A 21,532-nucleotide genomic window follows, 5' to 3' on the forward strand; every position below is an offset into this window, starting at 1 on the left:
CTTATTTCGCGCTTAGATGACTTGCTAAATCGACTACATAGGTAAACTATTTTCTTTAAGATAGATTTACGCAATGGTTATCATCAAATTAAAATGAGGCCTAAAGATGAGTGAAAAATAGCCTTTAAGACAATGGATAGTCTCTATGAATGAATGGTAATACCTTTTAGTTTATCTAATGCTCATAGTACTTTCATAAAATTTATGAATTATATCCTTAAACCTTATATTAACAGATATGGAATAGTATATTTTGATGATATTTTAGTGTACAACAAAGATGAAGATCAACACTTGAATCATCTACATCAACTATTTTACATAATTGAAAGAACAAAAACTATATGCTAACCTTAAAAAGTATAGTTTTTTTTACTTCTAGTCTTGTGTTTCTAGGGTTATGGTGTCAAAAAAAGGAATAAAAATGGATTCCAACAAAGTTGAGGTAATTTTAAATTGGCTAACACCAACATCTCTACATGATATCTGAAGCTTCCATGGCCTTACATCTTTTTATAAGAACTTTATTAGGAGTTTTAGCTCCATTGTGACTCTCATCACCAAATGTTTGAAGAATAAAACTTTTAAATGGACTAAAGAAGCCCAACATAGCTTTAAGCTCATGAAGACCAAGATCACTGAAGCTCCCGTCTTATCCCTGCTAGACTTTGATTAAGTGTTTGAGGTAGAATGTGATGTATCCAATTCTGGAATAGGTGCTGTTTTAAGTTAAAGAAGATAGCTTATAGCATTTTTCAGTGATAAGCTCAATGAAGCTAAAAGAAAGTATTCAACCTATGATAAAGAGTTCTATGCCATTTATAGGGATCTATTCCATTGGAGTCAATGTTTATTTTCTAAGCCATTTATCTTATATTCAGACCATGAGGCTTTGAAGTTTATCAATAGCCAGCATAACCTCAACCGAAAACATACAACTTGGGTGGAGTTCCTTCAAGCCTACAATTTTACTATCAAACACAAATCAAAAACTCAAAATGTGGTGATAGATGTTTTAAGTCAAAAGCACTTCTTATTAATGACTATGGCTATTGAAGTTATTGTATTTAATGTGATCAAAAGGCTCTATTAGATAGATCTTTACTTTGGTTGAATTTAGAATAATGCAAGCAAGGATCATACAACTAGTTTTTATTGCATGATGGATATATCTTCAAGGCTAACAACCTTTGCATTCTCTCATGTTTCTTGAAACAGGCCTTAATCAATAAGGTTCATGATGGTACATTAAATAGATACTTTGAAAGGGATAAGACACTTGCTCTTTTGCAGGATAGGTTTTATTGACTTATAATAGAGAAGGATGTGATGAAACACCTTAAACAATGTAAAATGTGCCACATTACCAAAAATCATGGTCAAAACACTAGATTGTATACTCCATTGCTCGTACCTAATGCTCTTTAAAAGGATGTTAGTTTGGACTTTGTAGTTGGACTGCCTAGAACTTAAAGGAACAAAGACTTCATTATGGTGGTTGTGGATCATTTTTCTAATATGGCCCCTTATTTTGTTCTCTATATCAAAACTATAAATGCTTCTCATGTTTCTGTTTTGTATTTCAAGAAAATTATGAAGCTATATAGAGTTCCTAGATCCATGGTGTTTGATTAAGATTCCAAGCTTTTTAGTCATTTTTGGGGCACATTTGGAAGAAGCTTAGCACCAATCTCAAGTATAGTTTTTTTTATCATCCTCAAATAGATGGTCAAATGGAAGTAACCAATTGTAGCTTAGGCAACTTTCTAAGAAGTTATATGGGAAATAATATCAAGTAATTGGATCTTATTTTACCTTAAGTAGAGTTTGCCTACAACCGCTCATCAAGCCAAACCACTGGTTGTAGCCCTTTTGAGGTGGTGTATGGTAAAAATTCAATTAGCTTTTTAGATTTAGTTTCTCTCCCTACAATCAATAATTTAGTGGAGATGCAGAAAAAATGGCTAAAGGTATCAAACAATTGCATGAACGAGTGAGAGCTAAGATTTTGCAGCAAAATGAGAAATATAAAAAGGCAGCAAACAAGCATCGAAAATATATAGAGTTCAAAAAAGGTGATTTTGTGTGGATTAACTTGTGAAAAGAAAGATTTTCTCTAGGAAAGTTTAACAAATTACAACTTAAGACAGATGATCCATTTATAATTCTTCAACGCATTGAAAAAAATACATACAAGATAGAGCTTTTCGATACTTATAGAGTACTTTCACCTTCAATGTTATTAATTTATCACCCTACCATAGCGAGAAGACTAATTTAGACTTGAAGATAAATCTTTTTCAACTAGAAGAGATTGACACCGGAGTATCAACATATCTTAGTATCAACATATCTTACAACATGGGCTGAAACTAAAGATGACTTTTCCAAAAATAGGATAGACCTATCCTTGGTCTAAATCCACTAAATGCAAAAATAAGGTGGACTGAAATAAGAAAATTGTGTTCACATTAGCTGAAAAAAAAGAACATGAATATGGATGGGATTATGGTCAGATTTATTATTATGTAATCTACAAAAATAAATGGGTTCACATGTAAATCCCTTGATTTTAGGCACGATTCTAGCAATTCAATCTAAAAGTTTCCATATTTAGAGGGATATTCTTAGCCTATATATTTTTTATTATTCTTTGGTAGAAAGGGAATAGAGTTTTCTTTATCCTTATGCAATCTTTTAGATTGTTCTTCAAGTTTTGTATCTCTTAAGTGAATTTTTTAGAGTGGTGAACTTCTATTAGTCTATATCTTTTATTACAATTTTTAAGGTAGTATTTTTATATCCCTTAGTTTCTAGTCTTAGTGGTGAACTTTTATTCTTTTTAATCCAATAATCATATTTTACTATTATTCAAATTCTTATAGATTGCCTGCTCTATGAGCTTTTTTTATTTACAGTGACTCTCTAACATCTCAACCATCAATTTTTGACATCATCTATAATACATTGCTTACATCTTCACTAATATTTTCAAAGAAAAAGAATCAAAACTTTTTAAAAGATTATTAAAAGGTTGTCCATATTTTAATGAGCCGTACACAAAATATATGCACTTGTTTTTTAAAAAATTTTAAATATCATTGACCTTTTATCCCTATAAATAACTAATTTAGTTGGTAAGACAAGTACCTTACATCTCTATCCTAAGCAATGGATGTTGTAGGCACCTATCTCTTTACCGCATGCCATTGGAACCAAAGTTCATTGGCAGTTTGCTTTACTAGAATTTGACCACTCTATGTGATTGTTTAAAAAAAATTATGTTCTTAAAGGGAAAGAAAAAGTTATGTGAGTAAATATGGGATAATTTTTTGAATGTATAAAAAATTAAAAGATATAAATAACCTTGATTTTATTATTTTTTTATAATTTATTTTGATTTTTATGTACTTTACTCAATTGAATTAACTTTAGTTGACTTGTTATACTAATTTAATATTAGTGTTAGATATTGCATACTTACAATGTAAGTGAAAATTAAAAAAAAAAAAAGTGAATTAAAAAAACCTGTTAAATGTGTGGATAGTCATTTTAAAAAGTAAAAGACTTAAACATTTAATTATATTCTATTATTTATAAATTCAATTTAATTTTTAAACAAATTTATCAATGGAATTGATGTCCCTTAACCTATGACATCAACTCTCAATCAGCTACTTTATAGATAATATCGCTTTTATAAGCATTAGTAAGAGTATAGACGTTTTCTTTGGATTTATTGTAAACTTTTTAAATTACTTCTTTTGCTTTGTATTAGCAAGAAAATTATCTTTTTTTTTTAAATTATTTGTAATAAATTATTTGGGAATATATATTTTGTTTATAGAAAATCAGGCGTGTCATAATTTCCTTGACTTAAAATATATCTTAACTTTTTTTTATAAAAATAAAATAAAATAATTTTAAGTTAGACAAAATTTCCTTCTAGACGTGGCAGATTCTTTTTCGCCACTTCTAAATCCCAGATGGAAACCACGGAGCATCCAATCAAATCCTGAGCCCTTTATATGCAAACTCAACCGCCTTTTCCAAACGCTACATTTATCCGTTGTTTCAAAGGACTTCCCAAAAATCTTACATGGTATCAAAAAAGAAGAACCTGGCTGAGGGATTTTACCTGGATCCGACTGGAATGGCGTTGCCCGGCCTGGGACCCTTCACCACGACGTCCACAGTGGCGTCCACAGTTTCATCTTCCGAGGATCCGGATAAGAAAATCCGAAAGCCCTACACCATAACCAAGTCCAGAGAAAGCTGGACTGAACCCGAACACGACAAGTTCCTCGAAGCTCTCCAGCTGTAAAGTCAACATTTTTCTCTCTAGTTCTACGAAATTGCTTTGCTTCCACTTCAAATAATTTTTTTTTAATTTTTGGAATTTATTTATGATTTTTTTTTAAGTTCAATTTTAAGGTTTTGAACAGAATTTGATATTGAAGGTCGTATTTTCCTCTTTTATAAGTATCTAATTAAAATTTCTAAATCGGTTTGCGTTAAAGTTAAGTTTTATAAGAATTTATCTTTATTATCTTTATTGAAAGTAGGATAAGGATATTTTGTAATGCACGAGTGGGGAAGAAAAGGAGATGACATCCTTGTTCTCTCTGATAAACATGTGTTCCTTCTTATATTAAGTTAGCTTTAGTCTACATATCTAACTGAAAACACGCTGAATTGTAATAGCCTGTTTGCATATTTGAAGACCTGAGCAAATCGTGCAATCTGTTAAACAGTAGTAGGAGTATATGTTTGATGGTAGTATACTTTTTACAACCACTGTGAAAGCAGTATTTTTTTTAGTAATTCTGAATAATGTGCAAGTATTTTGTCATAGTTGAACTTTTGTTGAGGCAACGTAGGATATACATTATTACCGAATAACATTTTGAGATTATGACTTAGTGGAGTTGTTATATAGTTCCTTTTTGTTAATTCAGAAGATGTTGAATCATGCTTTTGCATGATTATGTAAGCCAAAATGGTTTTCCTGGTCTCACTTGTTTTTGTTGTTTCCATTCCCTTGGTTCTGTCCAGCTTTGATCGTGACTGGAAAAAGATTGAAGCATTTGTCGGGTCGAAGACTGTTATTCAGGTAAACTAAAATGATTATAACATTTTTCCTTAAGCAAGTTTCTCTTTGTATTTTGAAAGGAAAGAGGCAGGAGGGTTTAGGAATGAAGGAGATCTTTATTCTTGTCAATCATACTTATCAATCTCTCCCCTGCATCTGAGACTGCTTTCTAATGTTTCAGTAAGAGGCTAGAAATCTGAATGATGTAAAAACCAGTGTAGTGTCTATATTAGAGCTTCCGTTTTGCTTTTAACAATTATCTGCAGATACCAATGCCCATGAAACATGTGAAATGAAGTGGCTTCTGGTTTTTGTAGATCCGTAGCCATGCCCAGAAATACTTTCTAAAGGTTCAGAAGAATGGAACAAGTGAACACCTACCTCCACCTCGACCTAAAAGGAAAGCAGCTCATCCATATCCTCAGAAAGCCTCAAAAAGTGGTGAGGATATTTTATTTTAAGTATGAGTATAATCACAGCATAAACTTGACATGATAATCCTATCTCTCTGTGTAACATCTGGCAGCTCATGGGCACCCACAAGTATCAGGGCCTTTTCAGTCATCAGCTGATTTACTTGACAATGGATATGTTCTTAGATCTGATCCCTCATCAATGCGTATGAACTCTATTACTAGTGCTGCTGCATCTTCCTGGACAAACAATGCACAAACCATCAGTTTCTCACAAGCAAAAAAGGGTTTCTTATTCTTTTTAATTCTAGTATTCTAACATTGAACTCATTTATGATAGCATTAACCCCTTTCCAAAATAAAGATTTTGATTGTGTTTTATATTTTCTTTTATAGGTCCTGGGGTGGCCAATAACTCTTGCAGTAGCATTGAGAGTGCCCCAAAGACAAAACAAGTTGGGGAGATAACTGATCAGGGAAATCAAGGTCATGCACTGAGAGGTTTGTCTTTGTGATACTGGAAAATTGTAATCTTTTATGCTATATATGCCTCACAACCTTTAAATTGGCTTTTTGCTTGATGCAGTGTTGCCTGACTTTGCTCAAGTATACAGTTTCATTGGCAGTGTCTTTGATCCAAACACTACTGGTCATGTGCAGAAACTTAAGAAGATGGATCCTATAGATGTTGAAACAGTATGTTCTTTTTACCATGACAAATTATACATTCTTTCTTGATCTTGCCACAGATGTGATTGCTTATATTTCTTTCTCCTATTTAGGTGCTGCTGTTGATGAAAAACCTCTCCATCAATTTGACAAGTCCTGATTTTGAGGATCATGTGAGTTTCTATTTCTGAGCTCTTTCTAATGGTTACTTCTTTCTTCACAGTGCACATGATGCAAGTAGACTAGTAAAATTTTGTAATGTTGGTACTTGGTATCACCCTATGCGTTTTTAGGTCTATCAGTAGTTTTAGTCTTTTTTTTTAATGGGTCAAGTGGTTGAATACCGAGAAAATTTCTGTTGGCGGATATCGTTTGAATTGCAACATTCTGGCTTAACATAAATCAGGGGCAATCATCCTTTGTTTTCAACAATTTGCAGCATTGTGCTTTTTGCCTTGTAAACCACAATGAGTTTTCTGTAGTCAGCATTTAGAAATATGACAGTTTGGCAAAGTATGACAATGACTCCTATGATGTTATAGATCTATCTTGGGTGCGGTTGGCTCTGTTTCATGATTTATTTTGCATGTTGGAAGCTGTTCTCTGATATTTCATCATACTCTGAACAAAAAAGGTTTGTTAGAACAAGCATGTATTGGCTGATTAGGCTGGAAATATAAGAGATGAAAAGAATTGGTTTTTTTTATTGTGCATCAAGCATGCCTGTCTGTTTAAATGTTAGAGTGAAATCTTGATGTTGCTTGGGTTTGTTTAGTAGCATAGTTTGTCTCTGATTTATGCTTCCAGAGTTGTTTACTTATCATTTGGTAGAAGGTCTGGTTCCTTTTAACTTTCTACTTGTGCGCCTATTCTTTGTTTTGTTATGTTGGACTTTTAAAACTCATTTGTTTCCTTATCTGATATTGTTTTTTGATGCAGAGAAGGTTGCTTTCTTCCTACGAGATTGACAAAGAGACTAGTAACCATGGTGTTGCGTGTAAAGCGGTTTATAATAACCAATCTAAAAGTATCACTTAATATGGTGGGTGATGAGATTTACTCTAATTTCAGCCGAGCATAATCTCTTTTGTTTCGTATATAATTAATATGGACTCTGTTTTCGTGGTGGGAAAAGGGGCTAGAATCAAATGAGATTTGTACCACGATGCTCTGTTAGCATATATACCAGTGGTAGGACCATCGGCAGCAAAATTTCCAAATAATTTTCCCCATTCTTCTGACATGTAGATATATTGTAAGAGAAGTTAAAAGGAGAACTGTGAGCAGAACGAAAGGAGAAGAATTGCGCAGAGTGTACAGTGTTTATCTTTCTTTTGAAGGGGTATCTTGTACAGTGCTGGATCTTGTTTTATGTATTCAAGTTTTGACTGCATATTTTTATTGTGATATGCTAATTTCTCATATAGGCACAGTATTTTCTATGCTGCTGCAGGGAATATAAAAATATCAGTTTTTTTCATTGTGTTGCAATATATGGAGGTGGATGGCATATTTGGTAGCAGAATATTAAGCTGGTCTTTACTTTTTATGGTGAGTTTATATATGTATGTTACCATTACTGATAAGGAGGGTGCAAGCTTTTGTAGACTGTCATTCCCTTTCTGCCCGACCGTGTTGCAGGTTCAGTGGGGCTCTTGGGCTTGACAGTGGAGGGAGACTCGGAGCGTCTAAGTTCTTTTCAATAATGGCGTCTTTTTCTGACATACATGCGAGTCAGAGAGAATGTATGTGTCCATGTGATGTCTCATGTGTTAGGTGTAAAGAAAAAAAAGATGAATGTAAAGAGCGAAGAAAAAGGTGAGGGGAAAATTATTTGATGTTGTTTGGTACAGAGAAAGAAAAGGAAAATACTTCGACTTCTTATTTTTATGTTCGTAAAATTTAATCTTTCTACAAGTGAGGGAAGGGAAATTGGAAAAAAAAAATGCTAAAGGACTGAAAAGAGTTATCAATTTGATCACTTTATTTAAATAAGTTTTTATTTTGGGATTTGTACTTAAATAAGTTTCTGTTTCAAAAAAATATAAATTTATGTTAAGAGTGTCTTTGATTAAAAATTAAAAATTATTTATATATAAATTAAAGTATAAAAATTTGCTTGGGTGTAAAGTAAAGAGTTATAATTTATTTGAGTGTAATTAAAGTGTAAAAGTTATATAAAAAATTTATTTGGATACAAATTAAAATATGATAATTTGTTTGGGTGTAAATTAAAAGGTTATAATTTATTTGAGTATAATAAAATAATAAAGATTTATTTAAATAAACTGATGAAATTAAAAGATTTTTTTTATTATTTTAACTAAAGAAAAATTAACTAAATTTCCAACTATTTCTCCCTTAAGAATTTCGCCCTAATTTCTCAACTCTTTATAAACTTCTTGTTCCTTATATTTCATATTTCGTTCGTACCAAACAATTAAAGTGAAACAACGTTGTTTTCTGGTTATCTTCTCTTTTCTCTCGTTATGAAACATAGTATTAAAATGTCCATTTCCGAAATGAAAACAAAACATAATACCAATGTCTTTCTTAAAAGACAAAAGTAATGAGGAGTTGCAGGAATCAGAAAATAGATTTGATTTATTGATACCCGCTTCCCAGTTTAATGCCTTGAATGCTCATCTTTCTTTCGCACCATAAATTTAGGATGCAATCTCATTTGTCCTGAACTAACTAGCTTTTATATACTTTGTTAAACCAGAAAGCAAAGGTTACTATCTTTAGCCACATGAGAATAGATGTGTGTAATATTTCTCTAGGCCTAGTGAGTTCTCTCCCACAGTCATTCACCATGTCAAAATATGGATAAATCATTTAGTGATAACAACTCTTGGTGCCGAGCTGAAATCTTGAAAACACAAGATAATAAAAGAGAGCGATTAAAGGTAAAAATTGAGAGTTTTCTCAATATTTATATTTTGACACTCAAATAAAAAATAAGTCAAGTAAAAAAATAAGAAAGAGAAAGTAAAAAGTGAAAGAATATATATAATATTTAGATAATATCTTAATGATTTTATTTATAATTGAGAGAGACGTTTTAAGATAAATTAAGCTATTCACGATTAATCTTGTAGTCAGGATGACCTGACAGGTCACGCTGACCTGAATGCTGATCATCCATTCAAGGAGTGATAAGTCAACATTAAAAAAAAATTTTTGTATAAGTTGATGAGATAGCCGAATTGATGTGGTAATATAAATACTAAATTAATTTGACATATCAAATCGACTTAAAAATCATAAATGTCTTTGATTATTTGTTGATTGCTTTTAATGAAAAAAGATGATTTTGTCCTTTGAACTTAAAAAATGTCTCTAACAATTACCAATGATGGAAAATATAGCAAAGCACTATCAATCATTTTTTTATCTTTTTAGTCGTATTAACTTTCCTTTTATCTCTGCTTTCAATGATCAAGTGCCAAATATCAAATGCTACACAATGTATATCTGTCCGCATTTAAACCTATCAAAAGACGTTTATAAATCAATTTCTATGAACACTACAAGGAACAGAAATGAATCTACCTAGCTAATTACAAGTTGAGATTAAAGAAAAGCTGAAACTTTCTAGCCCATTAACCTGCCAAATTATGTATGGTGTACATCAAAATCTTGTTTCCCAAACAGTTTCTGCCACTACAGGAAAAATGAGTTTTAACGATGCTTAATGTCATTGTAAAATGTTAATTTATTGTTGCGAAAAAATTTTTGTAACTAAAAAAAGTCGTTGCAAGATGGTTGCCTCTACTTCCATTATTGAAAGGTATATGCCACAATTTTCATCATATGAAAAATTATCTTAAAAATATTTATTGCTACGACTTATTGTTGCAGGGCGAACCGTCATTTAAGCATGAGGGAACCTTGGCTCCTCCAAGTTTTCACAACTCTTAGTATATATATTAAATCCTTAAATTAACCCCCTTAAAAATTAAAATTGTTTGCATATATTAGCATATTATTTGCATATATATATATGTGATATAATACGTTGTATGAAAATATAAAATAAAATATAATATAATATTAATTGATCATTTTAAAATTAAATATTAAGATCTGTCACTATTGTATTGTTAGTAAATAAATTATATTTTAAGCAATGACATCATTAAAAATATAAACGAATTGAATATAAACAAAATTTGTTATGTTTATGATTTATTTATTTAATTAACGAATCTTAAAATATTATTTGTAATTGTGTATTAAATTTAATAAATGAATATAAATCAAACTTATTCATGAAATTATGAAAATCACAAGTTGTATCCTCCAATTTTGACTGTGGCACTAGACACTGATCCTCATTTTCTGATCTCATCTTCTCTAAATTAAAAAGAGAAAAAAAGTGACACTATAAAAAAGTTTACGATAAAAGAGTCCTTACGTCAAGTTTATGGATGAGTATATAGCAAGAGGACACTGAACTTTTTTTTTATTGAAGAAATATACAGTTATGTACTCTAAAGTTTGTAATTTGTACTCTTATATGATGAAGAAAACAACAATACTGTGAAAAGGAGACAAGTTACGTTTTTGCATGAGAAAATTTTCTAGAGAAAGCTGGCGAGAAAATTGTTAGGTTTTTATGTGGAATGTGTGTTTGGAAGTAAAGAAAACAAAAAAACAATAGTGATTTTATAGTTAGGGATATAAATAAATAAAATATTCGATGTATCGGTCACAAATAAATTTGATTTTTATTCGTTCATTAAATTTAATAAATAATTATAAATAAAATCTTAAAATTCATTAATTAAATAAATAAATTAAGAATATAACACCGCTCGTTTTTGTTCTATTAGAGTATAAAAGAAAAGAATATTTGAACAATATTTTGTTTATTAAATTTAATAAATAATCATAAATAATTTTTAAAATTTATTAATTAAATACGAAATTATGAATACAACAAAATTTATTCATGTTGATGATAGTTTTAGTGGTGATTAGCTGAATGGTGAGTTAAAGATAATTTGAAGATTGAGCTAAAACTGGAAGGGACCGACGTAACAAAAATATGATCAAGAGACGTCAAAGTTCATTCTAAGAGACGCGTTTCGAGACAGACAAATATCAAAGGTTTGAAAGGAAAAAGATAATATTAGGATAATAAAGGATATATTAATACTCATAAATTATTTAAATTTGATTTGAATAAAATTTAAATTTGATTTGATTATTATCAAATCAAATTTAAACTCAAATAACTTGATTCAATGATTAAGTTAAGTTCAAATTTTTTTATATCTCATTCGAATAATTCATGTATTTAATCGAATTTTTATATTTAAATATATTTTTATTATTTTAATTAATAAAATATTTTAAACTCGAATTTAAATTTGAGTACAAATAATAAAATTTTTATCAAATATAAAAATTAAATTTATTTTTATATATTAATAAAATCTAATTAAATAAATTTAAATAATTTAATTTTTATTTTAAATTGAATTTAAATTAAAACATTAAAATTTTATCAATTTTAAATTAAAATTTAAATTTTAATTAAATTTAAATTTAAATTTAATATTATATTAATTTGAATTCTATTTACGACGCTTTTAAATAGCACGCAAGAAAAGCTTAAGTACGAAAGGCTTAAGAGGTTAACGTGCTCGTACTTGGACTTTTTGTGTCTTGTATAGGAACACTGTGGTAATTTAGGCAGTGATAGGCCTACAGTAGTTGGCCACCGATCGGAGTTCTATCTAAACTTTGAATAAGTTCAACGTGCGTTAAGTGTGGATTGTATTTAGTGTGTCATGGTCAGCATGATTTACATTTAATGATTCTTTAAAGTTAGAAGCAAATTGAACTGATGTGACATGTGGATGTGACATTAGCAGAGGCTTTGACAAGCAGCTCCTATTTGTCGAAAGAGCCTTAATGAGCGAGACGAGCTTTAAATGATGACAAGGAGTTTGGGCATCAAGCTTCCTTAATGGTGTAGCAGTCGAGTCTTTGACTTGAAAAATGTAAGAGTTTGCCTTGATTGATAAAAAGATCGGGCGTAACAGAACATATTTGATTCATTTCAAATCCTATCTACAGCGAGTCACAAAAAGTGTGAGATTTGATAAGAAAAGCGCGAGATTTAATAATTTAAAATATTATATAATATATTATATAAATATAATATAAAAATATGATAAAATTTAAAATTTTAATAATTATTATATATTTAATAAAATTAAAAAATATATTTTATATTAATATTAATTATAAAATATAATTATTATATAATATATAATATAAATATATATTTTAATATTTTATATTAATATTAATTATAAAATATAATTATTATATAATATATAATATAAATATATATTTTAATATTTATATGATATAAATATATAAATTATCAAATTAAAAAAAATAAGAAGCGAAAATGTGCTGTGCAAGGAAGGAGGACCTTATGTTTTATGTGTCCCATGATTTGCCATAAAATTTCTTAGACCGATCTTAGTTTGATGGTGGCCCACCTTTATGAGTTAAAGCCCTAAGGTGCCAAATGGGTTGTGTTGGGCTAGTAGAGCATTTTTAAATATTAACATATGTGTTAATGGATCACGTTGGTTTAATACTATTTTTCAATGTGCTATAGCATAATCCATGAAGGCTAAGGCTGAGGCTTAGCAGGACACATGACAATCATGGCATTGCTTTCAAGCCGAAATGGGCCAAGCACAATCTATTAATAATTTTTTAAAATTTTAATTATTTTTTTAAATTCATCTATTATTAAAAATAACATGCAAAAATAGATAAAAGTAAAATGAAATAAAAATGAACATGTAATTTACATTATTTGACAAAATGCATACGTCCAAAGAGAGAGATAATAGAATCTCTTAAATAAAGATATTAAAATTATAATACTGATATTTTAAAAAATACACATATACATAGACTTGTTCAAGAAAAAGGCTATCAATCGACCCGAAGGTTTGTCTAAAATTTGAGATAATTTGGATAAAAAATTAAAATTCGTTAAATGAGTTTGGACAAAATTTTTAATCTTGTTTAAAATTAGGGTCTAATATTGGACAAAAAATTTAAAGTTTGGGCTTCACTCAATTCAGCTCGAATTTATATATATATATATATTTTATATATATTGGTGAATTATATATAAATTAATTCATATATATAAATTAAAAATTATATATTTTATTAAACTTAATTTTTACTTTTATATAATTTATATATATGTGTGAATTGAATATAATTACATTAAACTTAATTTAATCATTTTTTATTTTTTATTATATAAATTAATTTTAATATATGTGTTTGACATTTATTTTTTTAATTTGGGTGGGGTGTAAAAAAAATTTTGGAGCTTAAAATTTTGAACATAATTAAATTTGAACAAATATATAAACTATTAATATCAATTATGAATACAGTCTGAACTCAACTTGGCTTATGAACATCTATATATATATATATATATATATATATATATATATATATATATACACACACATACACATATATATATATATAAATATTATAAAACACAATATTATCATTCTATTTTTATTCTTATTATCTATTATTTACTTATATAATATGTTATTTTATATATTTATTTTATACCTTTAAACCCATAGTAATTTACTTTGTTAATTGAATTTATACTTTACTTAAAGTTTTTATTTATTTTTGTCATTTTATTTTTATTAATCACTAGTTAAATATAATTTATTTATCAATAATTTAAATATTTAATAAATAATTTTAATATAAATTTATTTTATAAATTATCAATAAAATATCAAAAATAAATATAATTTGTAATATAAAAAATAATATAAATACATTCCCACTAATAATAATTATAGATTAATATAACATAACATAACAGAACTTGTGCGTGTATCATATCATGTTAACCCATATGCTACATGTTATCACAAACCTTTTAATAAATTGTATCATGCCAATCTATGAATTTAAAATTTTTTAATTTAACACTACACATATTATACCTATGTGCATATATTATATCACGTATTTAGCTTAATCCAATTACTTAATAACGGATCATATCAAACACCGTCCATATCATATCGAATCATATCATTTTAAAGATCAACCCGATTATTTCACACTTCTAAATCCTGAATCTAAATAGGATCAGTTACAATCCGTATTCCTTGAATTGAGCGCCAATATAAAATCCCCATAATTTCTTTGAGTTTTTTCCCAAACAAAGTTACTTTTCATATCTTATTTCTTTAAGTGAGATATTTTTAAACTTTATTCTTAAAAATAGATAATATTATACAATTCAATTTCATGTCAACATGAAATTCCACGTCACTTTTTTTTTTATCTTCTCTTCCTTTTTCCATTGTAACTATTCATCTATTAAAAAATACAGAAAGCTTATCAAATAGAAGACAATCATTGCAACAGTGTACAATGCCCTAACAACAAGTATAAATTATTCATCTATTTCTTTTTTTTTTTTTAAATAACTATTCATCTTTTTTTAAATCTTTATCTTTCGGGCAAGAGTTAGAATCTCCTTCACAAAATTTTTTGAATGACTCTGCAAGTATAAAATCATCACACCATGATTATTCACTTCCCACTAAATAAATGCTTTTCAAATTTTATTTTATAATTTTTATAATTTTTTTATTTCTTCCTTGTTTTACATCTTTTGATTTTGATCTCAGGTTTTTCTCTTTCTCTCTCTACCTAATTTGCAGTAGTATTGATTTATATTCCATGGAATCTCTCCCTTTTATTTTTTCTTCTACTTTCTTCACCAGCTTTGCTGCTAAATTCAGATCCAATTTTAGAGAGCTAAGGTTTTGAAGTATTGTCAGTTTAATGATATACTTTCATTGGATTCCTCGTTAAGAAAATTTGTAAACAAAAAAGTTTCTTTTAGACATTTCATCGAACGCCTTTTAAACATTAATAGTTTGTTTTTAGTAAATAACAATGCATGAATACTTTAATTCAAATGAAAAAAAGATAAAACAAGGACGATTTGATGAAAGAAAAGAAAAGAAAAGAAGATGAAGATTTTTCAAAATATGTATTTTAGAATTTTTTGACTGAGTTAAAACTAATTAAATAATTTATCATTTATTTTATTTTTATAAAATTTATCATATATATTTGATGTCGATTTTAAGTGTACAAAATATCTTATTTTAAGAATTAAGTTTAAAACTATTTAATTTGATAAATAAGATTATAGGGTGCCTTATCATAAGAAAAAACTCCCATTTCTCTAGGGTTTCAAAGCTGTTGCTTCTCTGCTTTCTGCTGCTCCTGCAAGAAAAACGGACAAAGGGCTCGCGTTACCTTTGATCTTCACTTCGCAGCCATGGTACGTATGTATCTATCTCTCTTTACTTTTTATATATGTATACGTCTATACGTATATAGGCGACTGAAGTTGTTCTTTGTTTCTATCTTCAGATTATTCCAGAGAAGAACCGAAGAGAAATATGCAAATACCTCTTTCAAGGTGCATCTCTTTTTTTTTTTTTTTTTTTTCATTTTTCATGTAATTTATCCACTAGCTTTATTCATTTACCGTCTTTTTTATTTGTTAGAAAATTGAACTTAATTTTGATTATTTTTGTTCCTTTTAATTGTGTGACTAATCTTGTATCAATTCTTGTTGATGAGAAAATGAAGTGAACTTTTTATTAATTCTGTTAAGCAGCCATTTTTGGAAAAAAAAAAGATGGAATTTTTAGTTTTGGTTATGTCCATATTTGTTTTAATACCTTGACAACCAAAATAGATATCAGCTAATGACTGTTTTGTGTTCTCAATAAAAATTGCCTGTGATTTTGTAAAGGGAGTTTGCTATGCAAAGAAGGATTATAATCGTGCAAAGCAACCCGAGATCGATGTGCCCAATTTGCAGGTTATTAAGCTGATGCAGAGCTTCAAGTCTAAGGAATATGTCCGCGAGACATTTGCATGGATGCACTACTACTGGTACCTTACTAATGATGGAATTGAGTTCCTCAGAACCTACCTCAATCTTCCATCAGAAATTGTGCCTGCTGCTTTGAAGAAATCTACAAAGCCCCCTGGTAGGCTAGGTGCCCCACCCGGTGATCGCCCTAGGTAATGCATCTTATGATTATCACTGTTTTAGACTGTTTAAGTGAGTTGTTTTCTTTTTGTTCCTTGATTTGTTTCAAATTCGACCTTTTTTCTTTTAGATTGTCTGTTTGGGTTGTAAGTGATGTCTTTTGCTTGTCTGAATTTTAGGGGTCCACCACGCTTTGAAGGAGACCGTCTGAGGTTTGGTGACAGAGATGGATACCGTGGAGGTCCACGTGGGGGTGACTTTGGTGGTGAAAAGGGAGGTGCTCCAGCAGATTTCCAGCCATCCTTCAGAGTAATTTTACGTTTTAAATTTGGCCTCAGTGTTTATAAGGATTCAACTTATTTCTATGTTATTGTTGATATAGTTTTAAGTGTTTCTTACTGTAATTGTAGCTTTTATGGTTGATGTTGATTTTGTATGCATCAAGACTTTAAAGTCCTACATGATCAGATTCGGGGTTTCCTTCTGCTTTAATTATATTTTAAATTTGGGCATCGGAAGTGTTCAAGATTAAACGATAATTAGTGCTTAATTTTAAGCTCTTTCTTGATTAATGTTGTTTGTTTTCATTCTGACTGAGTTCTTTAGCTGGTATGTGACTTTTTTTGTGGGTGAGGGATTTAGACTGATCTTTTGGACACAGGTTAAGAACAATTTTAACCTGGAATTCATTTTTGCTTGGATTTGGTACAAGGTTAGTATTTAGACACTGAGTGTGTCTTTGTAGTGTCTATTTATTGCAAATAAGCTGTTTTAAGTAGAGCTCGGCATCTCCTTCTTCAGAGGTCAACTCTATTTTTGTTTTGAATAAAGCTCAAATTTTCACTCACGTTTGGTACTGGTTACTAATGGCTGCTTGTATTAATGATTGGTTTTCCTTTTTGACTGTACAGGGTTCTGGTGGAAGGCCTGCCTTTGGTCGTGGAGGTGGAGGCTATAGTGCAGCTCCATCTGGTTCAGGTTTTGCTTGAAGGCAATGCCTGCCCTTTGAGTGTTCTTTGTAAAACATGGTATTCAAACTCTTGGAACTAATTTAAGCTTTTGTTCCCCTATTTTTATGCAGCCTCAGACAATAGTCAGCTTGTTATGAGATAATACAATTTTGTATTTTTAATGAGTTTGGCCGTTTATGGAAATGGTGCGTCTCTGCTCACTTGTGTTATTTTGCTATTAAATTACATTGTTTGAGTTTGATCTCTTGGCCAAGAAAAAAAAAAAAAAAAAAAAAAAAAAAATATATATATATATATATATATATATATATATATATATATATATAAACTTTGTTGCAATTGGATTTGCCATGTTTTATTGTAGAAATCGTCTGCAAAATTGCAAGATAAAAAATCCTACTTTTCTAATAAATTTGCTTCATTCCAAATTAATGGCTAGGGAAATTGATACGTACTTTACATATATATATATATATATTTATAAACTTTGTTGCAATTGGATTTGCCATGTTTTATTGTAGAAATCATCTGCAAAATTGCAAGATAAAAAATCCTACTTTTCTAATAAATTTGCTTCATTCCAAATTAATGGCTAGGGAAATTGATACGTACTTTACTCATTGATTTTTTAAGTTACATTCCCGAGTTGGATGAGGAAGCCTTTAACCATCGTAGGCTTTGTTCATTTTTAGACGTGGGTTATTGGATATCATCATCTCAGCAGGAACGGTGGCTAGGTGATATGCTCCCCCATTTTATGGATTTACATGGCCAATTATTTGCCTTTAAATCTGCAGACGTTACAGTACAAAGAAACATTCCAGATGAACATGTTCAGCAAACTTCTCAGAGAAAAAGGAAACAAATTAGAAAACCCAATAATGAACAACATAGTAGTAAATGGGCAGAGATTATAAAGACAAAGTTCGACAGACATTTTTTGAGTTCATTGAAAGAAAACAGACACTGGACAATTACCCCTTGGACCCGACCCCTCAAATTAGATTAATCATGGTAGAAAGACGTAAATATCCACGACCTGATCATAAACATCTAAAATTTGATACTCTTAATCTACTTCCTCCATCTTGCTTCCCTCAGCATCATCCTCCTCCAGAGCAGGCATGTCAGCATCATCACCACCGGTCTCATCCTCATCGATGCTCAGACCCAGCTTGAGCATTCTGTGAATCCTAGCAGCAAATGTGTGTGGATCATCAAGGCTGAACCCAGAGGTCAGGAGAGCAGTCTCAAAGAGCAAGAGCACAAGATCCTTCACCGACTTATCATTCTTGTCGGCCTCAGCTCTCTTCCTCAGCTCTTCCATGATTCCATTGTCAGGGTTAATCTCCATTGTTTTCTTGCTAGACATGTAAGAGCCCATGCTATTGTCCCTCAGAGCCTGAGCTTTCATGATCCTTTCCATGTTTGCACTCCACCCATACTCTCCAGTGACCAAACAACAGGGAGAGTCCACAATCCTATCAGAGACAACAACCTTCTCCACTTTGTCTCCTAAAATATCTTTAATTGTTTTGCATAGATCCTCAAAAGATTTCTTTTTCTCCTCCTTTTTCTTTTTCTCTTCCTCACTCTCATCTTCAAGCTTCAAACCTTCCTTGGTGGCGGATACAAGCTTCTTGCCATCATATTCCTTCAACTGTCCAACCGCATACTCATCAATGGCATCGACCATGTAAAGAACTTCATATCCCTTCTTCTTGAGTTTCTCCAAGAATGGGGAGTTCTCCACTGCCTTCTTGCTCTCACCAGTAATGTAATAAATGTCTTTCTGGCCGTCCTTCATTCTGGTGACATAGTCTTTCAAGCTTGTCAACTCATCACCACTCTTGGTTGAGTGGTATCGGAGAAGGTCAGCCAACTTAGCCCTATTTTGGCTGTCTTCATGAATACCTAACTTCAGGTTCTTTGAAAAAGCCTCATAAAACTTGTTATAGTCCTCCTTGTTCTCAGCGATCTCATTGAACATCTCAATGCACTTCTTCACAAGGTTCTTCCTAATCACCTTCAAAATCTTGTTTTGCTGTAGCATCTCACGAGATATGTTGAGTGGCAGGTCATCAGAGTCAACAACACCTTTCACAAATCCTAGGTACTCAGGGATGAGCTCCTCACAGTTGTCCATAATGAACACCCTTCTAACGTAGAGCTTGATGTTGTTCATCTTCTTCCTAGTGTCGAACAGATCAAATGGAGCCCTCTTTGGTACAAATAGAATAGCCTTGAACTCAAGCTGACCTTCAACAGAAAAGTGCTTGACAGCAAGGTGCTCTTCCCAATCATTAGTCAAGCTCTTGTAGAAAGAGGCATACTCCTCTTTAGTGATCTCCTCAGGCTTACGCAACCAGATTGGTTTCTGCTTGTTGATGAGTTGCCACTCATGAGACACCTCCTTGATCTTCTTCTTCTTTGATTTAGTCTCCTTCTCCTCATCAACATCCTCAACATCTCCTTCTTCTTCTTTCTTAGGCTCATCGTCTTCATCATCGCTAATCTCTTTCTCTGTTGTCTTCTCAGTCCAAAGGTATATCGGATAGCTAATGAACTCAGAGTGCTTCTTCACAAGGTCCTTGATCCTCCTTTCCTCCAAGTACTCCAACTTTACATACAATTTACCAACTTAGTAAAATTTATAAAAGGTTATAAACATTAAATATTATAATTTTCTAAAATGGGCAAATAATATTTACCTGATCCTCCTTGAGGAAAAGGGTCATCTTGGTACCCCTACCAAGTTGCTCTCCACTGACATCCCTGGTGACAGTGAAGGAGCCACCAGCTTGGGACTCCCAAATGTACTGCTCGTCATCATTGTGCTTTGAGATCACAACAACTTTCTCAGCGACGAGGTAAGCAGAGTAGAAACCAACACCAAATTGACCAATCATGCTCACATCAGCTCCAGCCTGCAATGCCTCCATGAACTCCTTGGTACCAGACCTTGCAATTGTACCCAAGTTGTTCACCAGATCTGCTTACAAACAGCAAAAAAGTTCAAATAACAAATCCATTACCATCTATATTACGCAACAACCAATATAATTTCATAATATTTAATCTCAAATGAAATCTAAAACAAAGAATACAAATGGACATTACCTGCTTTGGTCATGCCTATGCCACTGTCAATGATGGAGAGGGTCTTGTTAACCTTGTCTGGAACAATCCTAATGAAAAGCTCGGGTTGAGCATCGAGCTTACTCTTATCAGTCAAGCTCTCAAATCGGATTTTATCCAAAGCCTACACCAACATCCACAAAGATCAACTTCCCATCCAACGGTCGTAATTCTTAATCCACATAAGCATAACCGTACATCAAACTTTTTACACTTGAAAATACAAACTACATATCCCATAAAACCAACTAAAAAAGAACCTCAATAGAAAAACCTCGATTATTAAATTAATTTTTTGTTATAAAATGTGATTATTCAACATCAAAAGAGTATCATTAGAGAACAATGCACTATGCCTATCAGGGAATTTTCGTTTCGAAAATCGAGCATCAAAGTTTATCTAGAAAACCATAGCGTAAAGATTTTCTTTCCAGCCATACAAACATCACAACACATAAAAGAGCATGACCGTGGAAACTTAATTAACAGATCAAGTACAGAGACAGAAAATACATACGTCAGAGGAATTGCTGATAAGCTCACGAAGAAAAATCTCCTTGTTACTGTAAAAAGTGTTGATGATCAAACTCAAAAGCTGGTTGATCTCAGCCTGGAAGGCAAACGTCTCTGCGTCAGCCATCTGCACGTCCGCCATTTCCTCGCAAACCAATGAAACCAAATAGAAAAAGAGATGGCAAAATGGTGAGAAAGATTGACTAATTCTTTGCTTGGTGAGAATGAGAATGAGAATGAGAATGAACAGATATAACAACAGAAATGATATTTGAAGGTATATATACTGAAGAGAGGTTCTGGTCCCTTCTCCTCCCTTCTGCAATAATTAGCGAGGGAAAAGAGAAGACCGGGGGTTCTGGAGTGTTCGATGAAACGTTGTCGTTTGATTCGGGTTTTATGTTGAACTTGGGAGTCAACGGTGTCGTTTAGTACGCATTTTCCATGTTCCTGCCGAGAGCCCTTTTTTTGGGTGTGCAGTGTGCTGGGGGTTTAGGAATTGCTTGGGAATTTTGGTTTCGAGATTCGGGGGGATTCGAGAGAGTACGGCCAGTTATGACGATCTGGAATGTTCCAATTAGGTAACCGTTTACGGCTAACAGTTGACGAAGACCTC

At 31.2% G+C, this 21,532-nt stretch overlaps 3 protein-coding genes across 19 annotated transcripts; 2 read left to right on the plus strand and 1 right to left on the minus strand.

The window, feature by feature from the left end:
* The first annotated feature begins 3,984 nt into the window (after positions 1-3,984).
* LOC111280799 (protein REVEILLE 6-like) lies at positions 3,985-7,654 on the plus strand. 12 transcript variants are annotated; one of them, XR_016329150.1, is made up of 10 exons: positions 3,987-4,320; positions 5,056-5,113; positions 5,410-5,533; positions 5,619-5,792; positions 5,902-6,006; positions 6,092-6,201; positions 6,288-6,347; positions 7,114-7,216; positions 7,423-7,516; positions 7,608-7,654. XR_016329150.1 is itself a non-coding variant. In XM_022868308.2 (9 exons), the coding sequence occupies exons 1-8, from the start codon at positions 4,100-4,102 to the stop codon at positions 7,210-7,212; spliced, it is 951 nt and encodes a 316-aa protein (XP_022724043.2). In that variant the 5' UTR covers positions 3,987-4,099; the 3' UTR covers positions 7,213-7,216; positions 7,423-7,654. The 12 variants fall into 12 exon arrangements, 5 of the variants coding, with proteins under 5 accessions (XP_022724065.2, XP_022724043.2, XP_089602495.1 ...); XR_016329149.1 differs by having other exon boundaries at positions 7,628-7,654; XR_016329148.1 differs by having other exon boundaries at positions 3,988-4,320; positions 7,310-7,516.
* Positions 7,655-14,725: 7,071 nt separating this feature from the next.
* LOC111287955 (small ribosomal subunit protein eS10z-like) lies at positions 14,726-17,474 on the plus strand. Of its 6 annotated transcripts, none has more exons than XM_089746372.1 (6): positions 14,726-15,571; positions 15,664-15,712; positions 16,121-16,326; positions 16,474-16,603; positions 16,956-17,006; positions 17,206-17,474. In XM_089746372.1, exons 3-6 carry the CDS (start codon positions 16,133-16,135, stop codon positions 17,281-17,283), a joined length of 453 nt encoding a protein of 150 aa, XP_089602498.1. In that variant the 5' UTR covers positions 14,726-15,571; positions 15,664-15,712; positions 16,121-16,132; the 3' UTR covers positions 17,284-17,474. The 6 variants fall into 6 exon arrangements, with proteins under 6 accessions (XP_089602498.1, XP_089602497.1, XP_022734401.1 ...); XM_089746371.1 differs by having other exon boundaries at positions 14,730-15,571; positions 15,995-16,326; XM_022878666.2 differs by having other exon boundaries at positions 14,730-15,571; positions 16,052-16,326.
* A 634-nt stretch (positions 17,475-18,108) lies between these two features.
* Positions 18,109-21,170, minus strand: LOC111280836 (heat shock protein 83). The gene is made up of 4 exons (XM_022868350.2): positions 20,921-21,170; positions 20,386-20,527; positions 19,977-20,257; positions 18,109-19,885 (listed from the first exon to the last, which is right to left on the minus strand). The coding sequence occupies exons 1-4, from the start codon at positions 21,056-21,058 to the stop codon at positions 18,335-18,337; spliced, it is 2,112 nt and encodes a 703-aa protein (XP_022724085.2). The 5' UTR covers positions 21,059-21,170; the 3' UTR covers positions 18,109-18,334.
* Between the last annotated feature and the right edge of the window lie 362 nt (positions 21,171-21,532).

The sequence above is a fragment of the Durio zibethinus genome, chromosome 17, assembly GCF_047325235.1.
Source record: "Durio zibethinus cultivar Kanyao isolate XHJ-2024 chromosome 17, ASM4732523v1, whole genome shotgun sequence".
NCBI lineage: Eukaryota > Viridiplantae > Streptophyta > Magnoliopsida > Malvales > Malvaceae > Durio > Durio zibethinus.